The 15,051-nt window shown below is 51.3% G+C and overlaps 1 protein-coding gene across 4 annotated transcripts in view; it reads left to right on the plus strand.

Annotated features, from left to right (window-relative positions):
• The window catches only part of SEPTIN11 (septin 11), a 54,393-nt gene that overhangs the window by 16,270 nt on the left and 23,072 nt on the right, over positions 1 to 15,051 (plus strand). For all 4 annotated transcript variants that reach the window (XM_068153794.1, XM_068153792.1, XM_068153793.1 and 1 more), the window contains exons 2-3: positions 13,082 to 13,196; positions 14,358 to 14,553. In XM_068153794.1, coding sequence (XP_068009895.1) covers positions 13,082 to 13,196; positions 14,358 to 14,553 — 311 coding nt within the window. The remainder of the gene's footprint in view (positions 1 to 13,081; positions 13,197 to 14,357; positions 14,554 to 15,051) is intronic.

Here is a 15,051-nt window from a genome sequence, read left to right on the forward strand (position 1 = left end):
GATACCAAAGCTCTTAGTCACTGCCAGGCCTGCTTATAGCACTCAAAACAGGTGGGTGTGTAGCCACAGCACTTCAAAATGACAGGTTTGTCTGTGCTCGGGCGTTTTGCTGGGAAGTTAAGGTTTGGTTTCCCCCCAAATCGGGTAGACTTTGTTATTTGTGTAGCTTCAGTAGCTGCTCTTGCCTGAATACCGTCAAAGGTGCAAGAAAATAAAGGCAAATCGGCTGGCTCTCACTCTGAATGCCATGGAGCTGTCTGCTTTTTGCAGGTCCTTTCTCCCCTGCAGCGTCTAGACAATGCTTACACAAAGTTGCTGCTCTCACTCGAGGTGATAAAATTGTAGCCTTCAGAAACGAAGTTCTGCAGCTGGCCTAAAACATGTCTCAGCTTCCCTTACCTCGCAGCAGAAGAGAACTGCAGGAACTGCAGGCTGCTGCTGTGAGCTGAGCTTGCCCTGGTGGGCATGCTTGCCTGGCCTTTTGGAGGCTGAGAGCTCCAAAATAGACCTCAGAGAGGCTCAGAGCCTCTGCCAGGAAGGTGCTGTGTGCCAGGGCTGGGCTTATCCTGCCTTCCTGTTCTTAGCAAGCTGGGGGTGGTGTTGTGACCCTTCAACCCTCTGTGCTGGCACAGACCTGCTGCCTCTTGCCAGGGTCCAGCCCCAGGGTAGAAGCTGTGGTCAAGCGCCTCAGGAGCCTGCTGTGTCCAGTGAGCTGTGCTGTGGCCTCACTGCTTTCATAGTGTGTTCCCAATTGCACCAATGAAACTGTTTATTCCCTAGGAATTCCTGCCTCAAGTGCTTGGAAAACAGGTCCTGCACAAAACTTGCCAGACAAGCCTAACCTCAGGTGTCATTGCCTGTAATTGGGGGACAGATCCTTCCCTGTTGTGCCAGGTTCCCAGATTGTCTCCTGTGAGAAAATTCCACTCTTGGCTTATGGTTGACTGCACTTGGTCACACAGAGGTGACAGCACTGGGAGGGTCTGCAGGAGGGAGGAAATTACTGCCATTGTGAATGGTGTAAGAGATGGTTCTGTGAAAGGGCCCCCACTTTCCTAGTGCTTTCCGAGGGGTTATCCCTGCCTGTGGGGCACCTGCAGCCAGTGATGCATGAGGTGAGACAGTGTGGGGCTGCAGGAGCCCCTTGCTGCTGCTGGCTGGCATCACCATGCATATCTCCCTAAATTCTTGTGCTGTGACATGACCCAGGGCAGGGAGGCAGCCCCAGTTGCTCTGCCTCGGCTGCAGCGTCTGCAAAGCCTCACTCTGATGCGTTCCAGATGGGAGGTGTCTGACTTCATTTGGGCTGTCTTCGTTTGCTTGCTGACACTGGCTCCTCCTGAGTTAATTAGGAGATGAAGTTGATGGTGCCCATGCTTTGTGTCTGCAGTCATGGAGGTCTGATGTCAGGGGTTGAGGGGACAGGGAGGAAAAAGGCTTGTTTTCCTTCCTCTAGTGCTTAGCTGGGGCTGCCCAGGCTGGCACCAGCAGGAGATGTGATTACTGTCTCCTCTCTCTCTTGGAGACACTGGCCTGGTGAAACAGCTCTGTGACTGGGTAGCTACCTTCTCTGGCCCAGGCAAAGAATAGTCGTGGGAGTTGGAGAGACAGAGACCTGGAGCTCTTCAGCCTGGAGAGGAGCAGACTGAGAGGGGATCTTCACAATGCATAGAACTATCTAGAGGGGGAAGCCATAAGAATGGGGCTGGGCTCTTTTCAGTGGTGCCCAGTGATAGAACAAGGGGCAATGAGCACCAACTAGAACACAGGAGGTATCACTTGAACTTAAGAAGAAACTTCTTTCCTGTGATGGTGCCAGACCCCTAGTGCAGGCTGCCCAGAGAGGTTTTGGAGTCTCCTCTGCAGACATTCCAAACCTGCCTGGATGCATTCCTGTGCAACCTGCTGTGGGTGACCCTGCTTTAACAGGAGGGTTGGACTTGATGATCTCCAGAGGTCCCTTCCAACCACTACCACTCTGTTACTCTGTACTTGCAGTGCAGGCTGAGGATATCTTGGAGAGGACAGCAATGTCCAGCCTCAGAGTTTGGCTGTGCTTCCTCATGGGTGGTCTGTGCTGTGGTGGGGATTGGAGGTTCTGCAACATCTTTCCCACTGTGTAACCTGCTGTAGGTCAGGAGTAGCTAGAGTGCAAGGGAAGACTTCTCCCTGGTTGGTGTGTGTGGAGTGGCAGCTCAGCATAAACTCCAGGAGAAAGCAGGTGTGGGGCAGGGTGGGATTTTGCTTGTCTAGAGAAGTTGGTTTGGATCTCTGAAATAAAACTTCCCTGTGAAGCAACCCAAAACTTGGAGCTGTACAGCTGCTCCTTGTGTGATTAGGCAGTTAAACATTCAAGCTGCAGAAGGATTATCTGCCCAACTCTCTTCTGCATATGTGCAGTTCAGAGGCTTTTGAGTGGATGTTGGGCAGTTGCCGGTGTCCTGTCCAGGGATTCTTTATGACTTGGAGCATCACCAGGACTGCAGTGAAGATCAAATGCCTCTGTGATCCTGCCCCTCTGCAAGGGCTGGATGTGGAGAGGACTGTGGGAACATTCTTGTCTTCAGGCTGTATGAGAGGAGAAATGTTTTATCTTGCACTGCTTTTTGAGTCCCAGAATGCAAAGTCTTGGCAGCAGCCTATTGGTGCAGCAAAATACAAGGGGATAAAAACCCTGCTGTAGGGTAGCCTTCCAGTCCCATCTGCTCCTCCTGGTGCTAGTGTTGTGTCTGTCCCCTGGACCTAGATCTTCTTCTGGAGGAACTCTGGCCAATTAACACTTTTTGGAAAGACAAAACAGTCTTTGAAGGCAACCACAAAACTTTGGCATTAATGAGGCGGAGGGAAGGAAGTGCTTCAGCTGAAGCAGGGAATTGCTCCTTGAAGCCATGTCCTACTTAGGAAAATTTCTGTGTAGGCTTTCCCTCTTAAAGGCAGGAAAGCAAAAACTTGCTGAAGGCAAGTGGGGAGCATTGTTGTGGTTGAGTCAGTTGAGAGTTTCAAGTCTAGGACAAATGCTTCAAAACTGTCAGCTAAATAATTCAGTAAACCTTGACCTTCTCCTCTGCATGCAGATTCGGTTCAGCTTCATCCCACTCTTGCTCCTGCTGAAGGCAGGAGACTGCCCACTAAGGCAAACAACATTATCTGTCATCTTCTATAGTCTTTGCTGACCTCCTCTTGTTAATTCTGAGTGACTTCTGTGGCCATTCTGGTGAGCTTCACATCCCAAAGGGCTTCTGCACCTTCCCTTTTCCTCTCCTAAGCAGGTATGAGGGCTCTGTCCTAGCTCTCAGACCATGCTATGAACACACTAAAATCTGGTTTTCCTGCTTTGTCCTTGTCAGCTGTGTCACTTTGTCAGAACCATGCCCAAGTGCATGTGTGGCTGGTGAGAGTAAAACCAGAACTGTTTTCTCTGCCCTTTGTTTTGGTATCCTCAGTGGCACATTGCATCTGAATTTAAGCAAAGCTGCCCTGAGCCAGCACTTCCTTGGTGGTGTTGGACCAGTGAAATTTCCCTGAAGGCTTCCAGTGTGTATCTAGCACTTCATAAGAGCCTGGGAGTCCTGGCAGGGATTTTCCAAGGAGTGCATTTTCCTGCTTGATTTCAATCCTGCAGGAACTCCAGGCCAAATATGACTTTCCTGGAGGTGTTCAAGGCCAGGTTGGATGAAACCTTGGGCAATCTGGTCTAGTGAGAAATGTCCCTGCCTGTGGCAGGGGATTTGGACTAGGTGATCTTTAAGGTCTCCTCCAACCCAAACCATTCTATGAATCTGAGTTCTCAGTGCCCTGACCATGGGAAATCACATAGCTGAACAATAATGTATTTCCATTTTCATGCTACTGTTGTGTGGTACCTGGGCATGGAAGAAACCAGGTTTGTGTCAGTGTTCTCTTGGTACTTTGCTGTGTGTTCAGGCATTGGAACAGGCTGGCCAGGCAGGTGGTGGACTCACCATTCTTGGAAGTGCTCAAGAACAGTGTGGACATGGTGCTTGGGGACGTGGTTTAACAGCCACGGTGGTGTTAGATTGGTGGCTGGACTTAATGATCTTGGAGGTCTCTTCCAACCCAAACAATACTCTGATTCTATGCAATCTGAACTCCAGACTCAAGAGAACTATTAAATAACTGAGCTGAAGCTTTTATCTACACAGCTCTGTGTGCCTTGCTTGGAAACAGAGTCTGTGCAGACAACTGCAGGGCAGCACCGTGCCATGGTGCCCCGCCTGCCTCTGAGCAAGCCAGCAGGGCACAGCCTTGATGCAGATCCTGGCAGTAAGTCCCAGGGCTAATTAATTATCCAGAGCACGATGTGGGGCACCTTTCAGTCCTGGAGCTTGCTGAATGGGAGCTGGCAAGATGTGCCCTTGATGTGCAGCTGCAGTCGTTCAGGAAAGAAAAGGTGGGGTTAAGGAGCTGCAAGGCAGCCCTACCGGGCTGTGCCTGCACCACCTCAGCAAGGAAAGCTGCTGCTTGTTATGTTTGAAAGGGCCCTAAATGTGACTCAGGTGCTGGAACACTGCTGCCTTGTTCCAGTTTTACAGAGCAGCCCCATGGGCTGCTTTCCCTGCTGAAAGTCTCTGTGCTTTGCCCTGGCTCTGCTCACACCCCTCACTGGACTGCTCTAGGGACAGCTTGGCAGTGGGATCGGATGCTCTGTGCTTCATGTTAACTTTACCACCTTGTGCTCAGGATCAGTGTCCCAGAGAGCTCCCTGCCAGTGGCCCCTGTAACTGGGAGTCTGGCCCAGTTCATACATGGCCCTTCCCTCTGTCAGGGCCCATACTGTGCTGTGCCTCCAGCTAAAGGCTCTCAGCAAAGTATCACTCTGCTTATTTAACAGCCTCTGTGATGCAGCTGTTTCAGAGCTATTTTAAGTGCGTGTCAGTGGAATACAGAAGGAAATGGCTGTTGCTGGCTTTTCCTCTCTACTGTCTTGATGGACTAGATCTGTATCTGTGGTGGTGTGGGACTGTGTAGCCAGAAGGACTAGGGGAAGAAAAAAAACAACCTGGAAAAAATAGTATTTCTGATGGTTGTATAGCAACATGCCTTCCTGCTGGCTCCCAGTTAGCTTCTGCCCTACTCATCTGGGCTGGGTTTAACTCTTTAAAAGTCAGACCTCCTCCAGTACTCACTGGTGTGAGCTGGCCTAATACCACAGACTTGCATGCTCCATCCCCATGCAGCAGCTGGTGGTCTGCTGGGCTGTGGTCCCCACCGAAACTGCTCTGTTCAGGGCTGCTGTGAAGGATCCATCCAACCTTCTGCGCCATGCCTGGCTGAGAGAGGGCTTCTGGGGGTGCTGAAAGGGATGTGTTTGCCTTTCCCTGCGTGTGGCACCTCAGAAGACAAAAAGTGGGGAAAGGGCAGTGAGTGGCATGCTGCTTTTGGAGCACTTCAGCCTGGGGAGCCTGGCACTGAGCAGTAACTCCCTTTTTATTTCATCAGCCTCATACAAGCTCTCAAAAAAGCAGTTAGCTGCATGCTGTGCTGTCCTGTCAGAGAGACTGGCCAGGCAAGCATCTGGTTCTCATTGGGCTCTGCCTTTGGATAGTCTTCATTCTTGTTTGTCACATTATGTCTTGTTTTTTCTTTCTTTCTTTTTCTCCCCCTCCCTTCCTCCTTCCTCTCCCCCCCCCTTCCCTTCAGTGAGTTTACAAGCCTTGCTGGAATGCACATCTGGTCCTTATCATCCCCAAAGTCCAGCATGCTTGTTGGGTACTTTTTCTTGTGCTGGTTAGCAGTTAGTGACATCAGGGGCTGCTAGAGGCATTAGTCACTCTTACTCCAAATAGAAAGGGTCGGTGGTTTTTGGAAACCTATGGAGGAAAAAGGCTTTTATGTCAGCTCTTGGCACAGAGGGAACTGTTGGTGCTCTGAGCTTGTGCTGACCCTTAGCCAAACATATTTGCCTGGAAGACAAATGTTCATTCCCACTCTTTGCAGCCACTTCTGAATGGTCAGATTTTGCTGACTTCCCTCTTCCCAGAAGAATGTGACTCTCTCCCCGTTCTCCATCCTCCTGCTGAGCTGCTGCAGTGTGCCAATGTAAGCAGCTCCCCTGCCCTCCCCACCGGCCTGCCTTGGAGAGACGCTCTGAGGCTGCAGGGATCCTGTCCTTGCTGCGTGGCAAAGGCTGCCACTGCAAGCTGCTGGCCACCAGGATATTCAGTGCTGGATGTGGGCTGTGCGTGGGCAGGGTGTGGCTTGTGAAACCTGCTCACCATCCCCGGAGTCATCCTGGGATTCCAGCCTTGGAGAGAACTTCCCTGCCCCATGGCTTTGGTGTGTTATTGCCTGTGCTACTGTAAGCATGTCCAGTCTCTGAGGGGCTCTCCTCAAGGTAACCCCTTGCCTTGTCCTGCTGACAGCTTCCCTCAGATAACATCTCATGGGCAGGCATTGAAACAGGCTGCCCAGGGAGGTCACCATCCCTGGAGGGGGCACCTGGGGACATGGTTTAATGGCCATGGTGGTGTTGGGTTGAAGGCTGGACTCAATCTTAGAGGTCTTTCCCAACCTGAACGGTTGTGATTCGTGTATCAGTACAGCAATATTCCATGCAAGGAGGAGACCCACACCTACCCTTCTCCATCTGCTGCTGGGTGCTTTGTTGTCCAAACTGCTTCCAGCCTTCCTCCCACAAAATTACCTTTTCTACTGTCCTGATTCTCTGAGATTCAAAGGAAAAAGCCCCACGGATTCAAGGAGAGCCTTTGTGTCTTCCCTGCCACCTCCATGGCTACTGAGCTGGGGGCCAGCTGTGGCATAGCACTTTCCTGTTACTGGGCGTAGGGAGACCTGGCTGCTTGCTGGTTTAGACGTTGCTGGAGGACTACAGCTGGTGGTGGTGCCAGCTTTTATCCAGAAGAACAAGACAGTTTGAGGTCCAGCCCCTGCAGCAGTGAGTCACTGGCTGGGTTGGTGGTAGCTTGCCTGCCTTCCTGATCCATCTTAATGGCTTGCTTGACACATTAACCTCCAGAATGAGGATGTGTCTTCCCAAGGAGGTGAGTTGAAAGAGAAGGGGAAGGGGGAAAGAGGGGTGGGAGAAAACCTCCCAGCCTTGAGTAGGTTGTGAAACATCTGCCTGAGTCTGCAGTCAGGCAGCAGCATGGAGACAGGAACTGTCCCTCCTCTGCTGGTGATACTGATGGTTATCCCAGCCTTAAAATAACAACAGAAGTCCTTCCTTTCCTTTCTTCACTAACTGATTGATAGCCATGGGCTGTCTCCTTGGGGCATGACTGTGGCAAGGAGGGGAAAGGAATTGTTCTCTCCTTTTGTCTTCACCCCATACTATTCTACTTGAGTTTCCTCATCGGAGAATGAAGGGTTTAACTGTCACTGAAGTCTAAGGAAGGCTAAGCTTTGCTGTTTCAGGGAACTTCAACTGTCAGCTTGTCTCTGGGAATATTTTATGCCCTGCCAGCAGGGGCCTCACACTTAACAACATCAGAAGAGGATACCATAGATCCATCTCTTCTGAACTCCTTGTTTCTGTGCTCGCTGCTCTGTCCTGAGCCACCTTTCTATCTGGGCAGACTGAAGCATCTCTGAGAGTTCCCTGGCTTTGGGTGCAGCATCTAAGATTACTTCAGACTCCCAGGAACATGCTCCTGGTACTGGGGCCAGAGTGTAACTGGCCTGAGCTGCTGACAATAAAATCTTTCAGAGTTTCTTGAAGGTGCCTCTGAAGTCGTGTGGCCTCAAATAACTAAACACTTGCTTCATATTTGTGGTTGAACTCAATGTTTTGCATACCAGCATTTTTCTCCTCTAGAATTTGAGGCTCCTTTGTGTTTTCTTTAACTCTTTGGGGGCTGTGTGAAGCTGACCCCCAGCTGCTAGCGGCAGTGGGCCAGGAGGGGCTGAAGGGGAATATTTTGCTGGCAGCCTTCAAGCAGATGGGGCTCAGCCAGGAGCTTGCTTGGGTGGAGGAAACAGCTACCCTTGGGGTGAAGTCCTGAGTGAGGAGAGCAGGCAATAAATGGGGTAATAACTGCAGCCTTTTGAGAGTGGTACTCCTGTTTTCCACCCAGGAAATCTTAGGTCAGCTACCTTCTGAAGTGCAAGGACATCCCTACTGCCCAGGGAGGTGGAGGAGTTCCCTGGAGGTGTTCTAAAAATGTGTACACATGGCATTTTGGGACATGGTTTAGTGGCTGTGGTGGTGTTGGGTTGGTGGTTGGGGTTGAGAAGGCTCTGAGGAGACCTTGTAGCAAAGGGGCCCTACAGGAAGGCTGGGGAGGGACAAATTACGAGGGTCTGTGATTCTGTGTGATAAGACAAGGAGCAAGGGTTTGAAATTGGAGCAGGGGAAATTTAGATTGGTCATTAGGAAGCTCTTTACTGTGAGGGTGGTGAGACACTGGAATGGGTTGCCCAGAGAAGTTGTGGATGGCTCGTCCCTGAATGTGTTCAAGACCAGGCTGGAGGAGGCTTTGAGCAGCCTGGACTAATGGGAGATGTCCCTGACCATGGCAGGGGCGTTGGAACTGGATGATCTGGAAGGTCCCTTCCAACCCAAACTGTTCTGTATTTCATGCTAGAGAAGTACTTCATTTCAAATCATGAGACCTACCTTTACATCCACCTCCCCAGCCCTCTACTCTTGCTGACTCCAGTGAGGCAAAAAGGTTTCCCCTTACTCCTGCTAGCTCTGCCAAGTTGCTGTGGCTTAGAAGGAATGAGCTGATGCTCTCCTTGCACGTGCCTCCTCGGCCAAACTGCTTTATAAAGCTTCACTGGATGACATCCAGGCAAAACCACTGTGCCACAGCATCCCTTACAGCATTGCCTGACCTATAAAACCTTTGCCACCAGGAGCTATGTGTGATGAAAAGCAGATCCTGAGTAGACGTGACGGGGCTCTGAGGTTGCAAGCCCTTTCTGCTCTTTTGCAAGGCTTCCCCCCCACCCTAAAATTAAGAGCACCAGGATGTGGGGTCCTGGCAATGAATCTCTCTCTCTAGTGCTGGTATGTGGTTGATGCTGTGCCTCTGGGGGCCTGCCTCTGCTTCACTGACGCCCTCCCTTCCCCTGCTAGACTTCAAACCAACAGCTGTGATAACAGCGCCTGAAAGCTTGTTGTTGACCCAAGGAATAGCAACCCTGGGATGCCTGGGACTCCACAAAGCAATGCAAAGTGAGCAGCATCTTTCCTAATAAACAAGCATTTACTTGGTCATGGAACTGTTGAGGGTGAAAGAGACCTTTGAGATCTCGTCTAACCACTGACCCAGAGCTCACAGTCCCACCACTGCCACTACACCGCATCTCCCAGCGCCACCTCCATGCCTCTTTTCAATCCCTCCTGGGAGGGGGAGGCCACCATCTCCCTGAGCAGCCTGTTCCAGTGCCTGAGAACCCTTGCTGGGAAGAAATTTTTCCTGTCTCCAACCTGAACCTTCCTGGCACACCTTGAGGCTATTTCCTCTTGTCCTGTCACTTCTTGCACATGAGGACAGACTGAGCCCCACCTGGCTCCAACCTCCTTTTGGGGAGTTGTAGTGAGTGATGAGCTCTCCTCTCAGCCACCTCTTGGGAAGACTAAACACCAGCTCCCTCAGTTGTTCTTGAGAAGGGCCACTGTGTTCAAGACCCTTCAGTGGCTTTGTTGCCCTTCTCTGGGCACACTCCAGCACCTCAATGCCCTTCTTGGAGCGAGAGGCACAAAACTGACCCCAGTATTGGGGGTGAATACTGCTGTTACACTCTGTAGTCTTGGGGAAGTTCAGAATCACTTCCTGCCCGTGCCTGGATGGTATGTGAAGGGGGGGGGGGGGAAGATTCATTCTATACTGTGGGGTCCAGTGAAGGAGACATGAGTAAGGAAGAGTAAAGCATTCTTGGGATGCCTTCAGCTCTCTGACATCTGAGAAGATCCAGACCCCCGAGCCTAGCAGCACATCCGGTGTGAATGGGCTGATCTCTGGCGAGTCTGTGGAGCTGCACTTTTACCCAAGCTGATCTTGTCCATGGCTCCTGAAGCTGCAGACAAGGAGAGGTGCCTGGCAAACAGTTCCTCTGTTAGCATGCTTGTAAGAGGTCAGTGCTTGCAGAAACAGACACTTGTCTGTGTGGTCATGAAGCGTCTCTTGGGCCTGTGTTGTTGTGGGTGACATCTGAAGGAGGTGTCTGGGTCCAGGGATGTGTGGAGGTGCCATGCTGTGCAGTTGAGCTGGTCACAGCCAGAGCAGCAGGGCCATCTGCCTTAGCAGCCCCTTGGTTTTCAAAAGCTTCTGTTTTGCCAAAGCCAAGGCGTGAATCACTTGCCTGTTCCGCTAATTGCACACTGAGCAATCAGGCTGGTGGCTCTCCAGCAGAGCTGCCTTCTCCATGTGGATCAGAGCTAAAGCTCATGGCATTCTCCTGAGTTTGCAGAGGTTCCAGTCCTTGCCCCTGCCCCCTCGCCAGGCAGCTGAGGGTTGAAGCCTGCAGCACTGCTGAGCAGACAAAGCCAGAACTGCCCATTCTGGTGCAGTTGGGCTAACTGGTAAAAGTGCCTCTGGTGGGTTTGATAAGTAACATCCTAGGTGGACCTGTGCCTTGGCTAAAGGGGCTGCAGAGCCTCCTGGGGTCCTGCAGCTTCCATCTTGCTGCCCAAACCTCTGCTGTGAGAGCGAGGAAGGGAGAAGGGAAGTCCAGCTTGTGTCTTTGTGGCAGCATCCCTGCAGTCTGGGAGCAGGAGCAAGTGATCCCCTTGCAGAGGGTGAAAGCAGGAGCAGAGGCCAGGCTGCAACAGGAGAAGGTCATGCACCTTTAATCCTCCCACTTGGAGAAGAGCAGCCTCCTTCTCTCCCAAGCAGTGCCAGCTCTCCATCTGCTTGTGCTGGAACTGTCTGTTGCATTGCATGATGCTTCCATTTGGGTGTGGAGGGAGGTGTTCAGAAATCCAAGTCCTGCCTGGTCTGGACTGCCTGCCTGTGATCCCTCAGCAGAAATGGGCATGTTCTCTGGATCCACTGAGGGAGATGTGCTGCAGGCTGGGGAATACTGAGGTAGGGGGAGGCTTGGATTTGCATTTCATGTGTGCACATGCTTTGGGCCTCTGAGCTTTCTGTGAGTGGTTTGGGCAGATATTAGACCACACTTCTGCCTCCTGGTATGCAGCACAGCTTGTGAAAAACACTTGGTGTCAGAAAGTGGAGAGAGAGTTTGGGTTTGCCACTGTTGGTGTTTGCCACTTGCAGGGAAGGGGGGAGAGGGAAGTGAGGGAGAGGAAACTAAACTAAAGAAGGTATGCAGCAAAAAATAACTGCCAGAGATGCAGGATCTGAGTCTGGCTGTGTTCCTGCTGAGTAACTGGTGCTGAGGCACTGCTTGCTTCCCTAAATATACCAGGGAAAGAGATACTGGGGCTGTGCTGCAAGATGCTCAACACCCACTGCTTTCTGTGAAGCCTGTGAGTCATGAGCACCTCTTGCTTTCTGGGATCTGCTCTGAGCTGCCTTTTACTTAATCATACCCCAAGCCCACTGGCATTTTCAGAACACCAATGCTACAGTTGCTTAATTTAACCCATTCACAGCCTGCACAAACCCCAGGCTCTCCTTCCACTGTGCAGAGTGGGAAGTCTTCCTCCTCCGCTGGGGATTCTTCTAACAACCAGACAGGTCCTTTTTCCATGTCTGGTCCTAAGCCCACTGAGTTGGTGGAAGAGAAGCTGGTGCTTCCAGACTGTGCAGCCCACGAGTGTGTTTAACTCAGCAGTGTGTTTGGGGTTGGAGAAAGGTTAGTATCTTTGGAGGAAAACTGCTGTGAAATTGAGAGGTGATTCTGTCACTCTCCTCTGGTGAGATTTGGGGCTGTTCAGCTCGGAGAAGAGAAGGCTCCAGGGAGACCCTAGAGCTGCATTTCTCAATATCTGAAGGGGACCTCCAGGAAGGCTGGGGAGGGACTGTTTTGAAGGGCTTGTGGTGATGATAGGATGAGGGGCAATGGTTTGAAGCCAGAGCAGGGGAGATTTAGTTGGATGTCAGGAGGAAGTTCTGCACAATGAGGGTGGTGAGACACTGGAACAGGTTGTCCAGAGATGTGGTGGAGTCCCCATCCTTGGAGGGGGCCAAGCTTGATGGTGCCCTGGGCAACCTGATCCAGTTGGAGATGTCTCTGCTGACTGCAGAGGGGTTGGGCAAGATGACCTTTGAGGGTCTTTTCTAACCTGATGCATTCTGTGATCCTGTGACATGACAGCAGAGCTGCTCTAGGTCTATCAAGCTGTCAGCATTTGTTCTTTGTTTATTTGTTGTTCATTGTTTTCTGTTGGCATATCTGCAGTTTGTCAGGGAAGACAGAACTGGGCTGGCTGCTTGTTCCAAGTCTCTCTGAATTACTGTCCAGCTGTTGTGGAAAAGTCCTAAATATACTCTTGGAGTTGTTTCAAACCTCCCTTCTGCGCGGTCAGTGCTGCTTCATTACCCTCCACAGGAGAGCTGGGGAGGGTTTGATGTTATTAGCTCAGGCCCCCCAGGCAGCCAGGAGGAGGAGTGGGTCTTGAGGGATGATCTGCATCTCTGGAGTGCCTGGCCTGACTTTTTATCTGCTGAAGGCATGGAGCAGCAGCACAGGGAGCTCTGAGGGTCACGCAGGAAACACTAGGAGCAGTGCCCTGCTTTCTCCCCTCCTGAAGAGGGAGGCTGGCAGCTTTCTGCTGTAGGTGTGTACAGGGGACATGAAAACACTCTGCTCCTTCAGCAGTTGAACAGGAGTTGGTCTACAGCTGTGACCATGTTTCACTGTGTCTTTCTGAGTGTCTGCATAGATAATCCTTGGGCACCCCTCAGGAGAGGTGATGCAGAGATCTCAGAAATACGATGTTTGGGTGTTGCAGGCTGCTGCAGGGTCATGGTTTATTAGTTGTAGGCATAGAGAAACAGTCTGGTGGTGTTTGTGTGCCTTGATATTGGGGTTGTTAGCTCCTGAGTCCCTCAGCAAAGATCTTCATAGAAGTACAAGGAGAGCATGGTTAGGAGGCAAACTGAAGAGCTCTAACAGGGCTGGGCACAATCTTTCCTTAACAGGAGTGTTGTAACCCTCTTAAATGCTTTTCTTCTTGGTCTTACAGAATGATGACCTTAGGAACCTGTCCCTCTCTGGCCATGTGGGCTTTGACAGCCTCCCTGATCAGCTGGTCAACAAGTCAACATCACAGGGCTTCTGCTTCAACATCCTCTGCGTGGGTAAGTCATCCTGCACCACTGAGTGGTCAGCTCGTGCCAAGGGGTGCAGACAAATCCTTGAGTTAGCAGCTTCTGCCCCCTGCAGAGGGCAAGGTCTTAGCCAGTGGGGACTGGGGAAGTGACAGCTTCTTCCTAGAGCTGCTCCAGGCTAAAATACAGCATCCCTCTTTTTCTTTGCTCTACCCTGTCCCCTGAGCCTCAAAACAGATGGTTTCAGCTGTTGCAATCTCCCCTTTTGATCATCCTGTGGTTCTGCTTATCCCATGGGCTGCCCATGAGCAAGCTGGGCTAACTTGGGAGCTCAATGTATTTTTGAAGCAATGTTAATTTAAGTCTGCCTTTCTCTGGGTTGGGCACAGAAGCTGTTTCTCAAATTGCATTCCTTCCCTTCCAGGCTTTGCCTACCTTGTTATATTCTTAGTTCCTCCAGCTGGAAACACTGCTGGGTTTAGTCTCCAGATAGGTACTGGAGAACAAAGCCTGTCACCTGTTCTCTGCTGTGCCTCATCTGGGTGCTGCAAATTGGGTTTGGAACCTGAGGTACTGTGTCACTGCTCCCAGATTGTTCAGAGGGTGAAAGCTGGGGAGGCAGCTTCTTCTCTTGGCTGTAGAGAGGTGCCTGCTCCCTTGGCACTCTGTGGATACTGTGCAGCTGGAAATCATGGGTATCATAGAATGGCTTGAGCTGGAAGGGTCTTAAAGATCATCTTTTTCCAGCCTCTCTCTGTGGGCTGGAAAAGACCTCCAATATCATTGAGTCCAACCTTGAACCACTACAGCCATTAAACCAAGTGCCATGTGCACACATTTCTTGAACCCCTCCAGGGATGGGGACTCCAGCACCTCTCTGGGCAGCCTCTTCCAATCCCTGACCACTCCTGCAGGAAAAACAAATTCCTAATCACCAACCTCAATGTCCCCTGGCACAATTTCCTCTCCTAATGCTTGATACTAGTCCTGTCACCTGCTGCTAGTCCCTGGCTCAGTGCTGGGGGACTGGTAAGGATGGAGGCAGTCTCCAAAGCCATCTGTTCCCGCAGGGATTATTTTTGCCACCTGCACAAAGGGTAATTCACTGCTACCCAAGTGGAACAGCTCCTGTGTCTGAGAAGCAGGTGGGGAGCAGTGAGAGCACACTAACCCAAGCCTCTGTCTGCTCAGGGGAGACTGGCATTGGCAAGTCAACGCTGATGGACACTCTGTTCAACACCAAGTTTGAGAGCGAGCCTGCGACGCACAACGAGCCTGGCGTGAGGTTGAAAGCCAGGAGCTACGAGCTGCAGGAGAGCAACGTCCGGCTGAAGCTGACTATCGTGGACACAGTTGGGTTTGGTGATCAGATCAACAAAGATGACAGGTACCTTGATGTCTGTCTGTCTGTCAGCAGGAGGAATCCTTGGCACGGTGTGCCCTGGTGTGTTTCCTGGCCCGGGAGAGGCGGCTGGCGTCGCTGTCCCCACCAGACAGGCACAAGTGACCAGGAAGTGAGGGACAAGCAGAGCAGCCAGGCTACAGAAGTGGTGCTTCTGCCCTCCTTGTCTCTGTGCAGCTCAGCTGGAGTCTCTGCTTGAGCTGAAGTGTGTAAATATTTGAAAGCACAAGTTCAAGTTGCAGTTACATTGCACCTCTTAGAGAGCTGCAACCCAGCTCACAGCTCCTGTTCATACCACCCTGGCATGCCCAAGTGGGTTTTACTTCTCCATTGTTCCCAGCTGCTGATCTCCACCTTGTGAGCATCAAGTAGATATTCTGGGCAGCCTACACAGTCCCTTGTGTCCATCCATATGGACTTTTGCTGCACTGTTAAAACTGATCATTGTGTGATCATGGATAATTAACACATTGCCCATGTCTT

The sequence above is a fragment of the Melanerpes formicivorus genome, unplaced genomic scaffold (assembly GCF_026170545.1).
Source record: "Melanerpes formicivorus ecotype bairdi unplaced genomic scaffold, bMelFor1.0.p_v2 SCAF_27, whole genome shotgun sequence".
Taxonomy (NCBI): domain Eukaryota; kingdom Metazoa; phylum Chordata; class Aves; order Piciformes; family Picidae; genus Melanerpes; species Melanerpes formicivorus.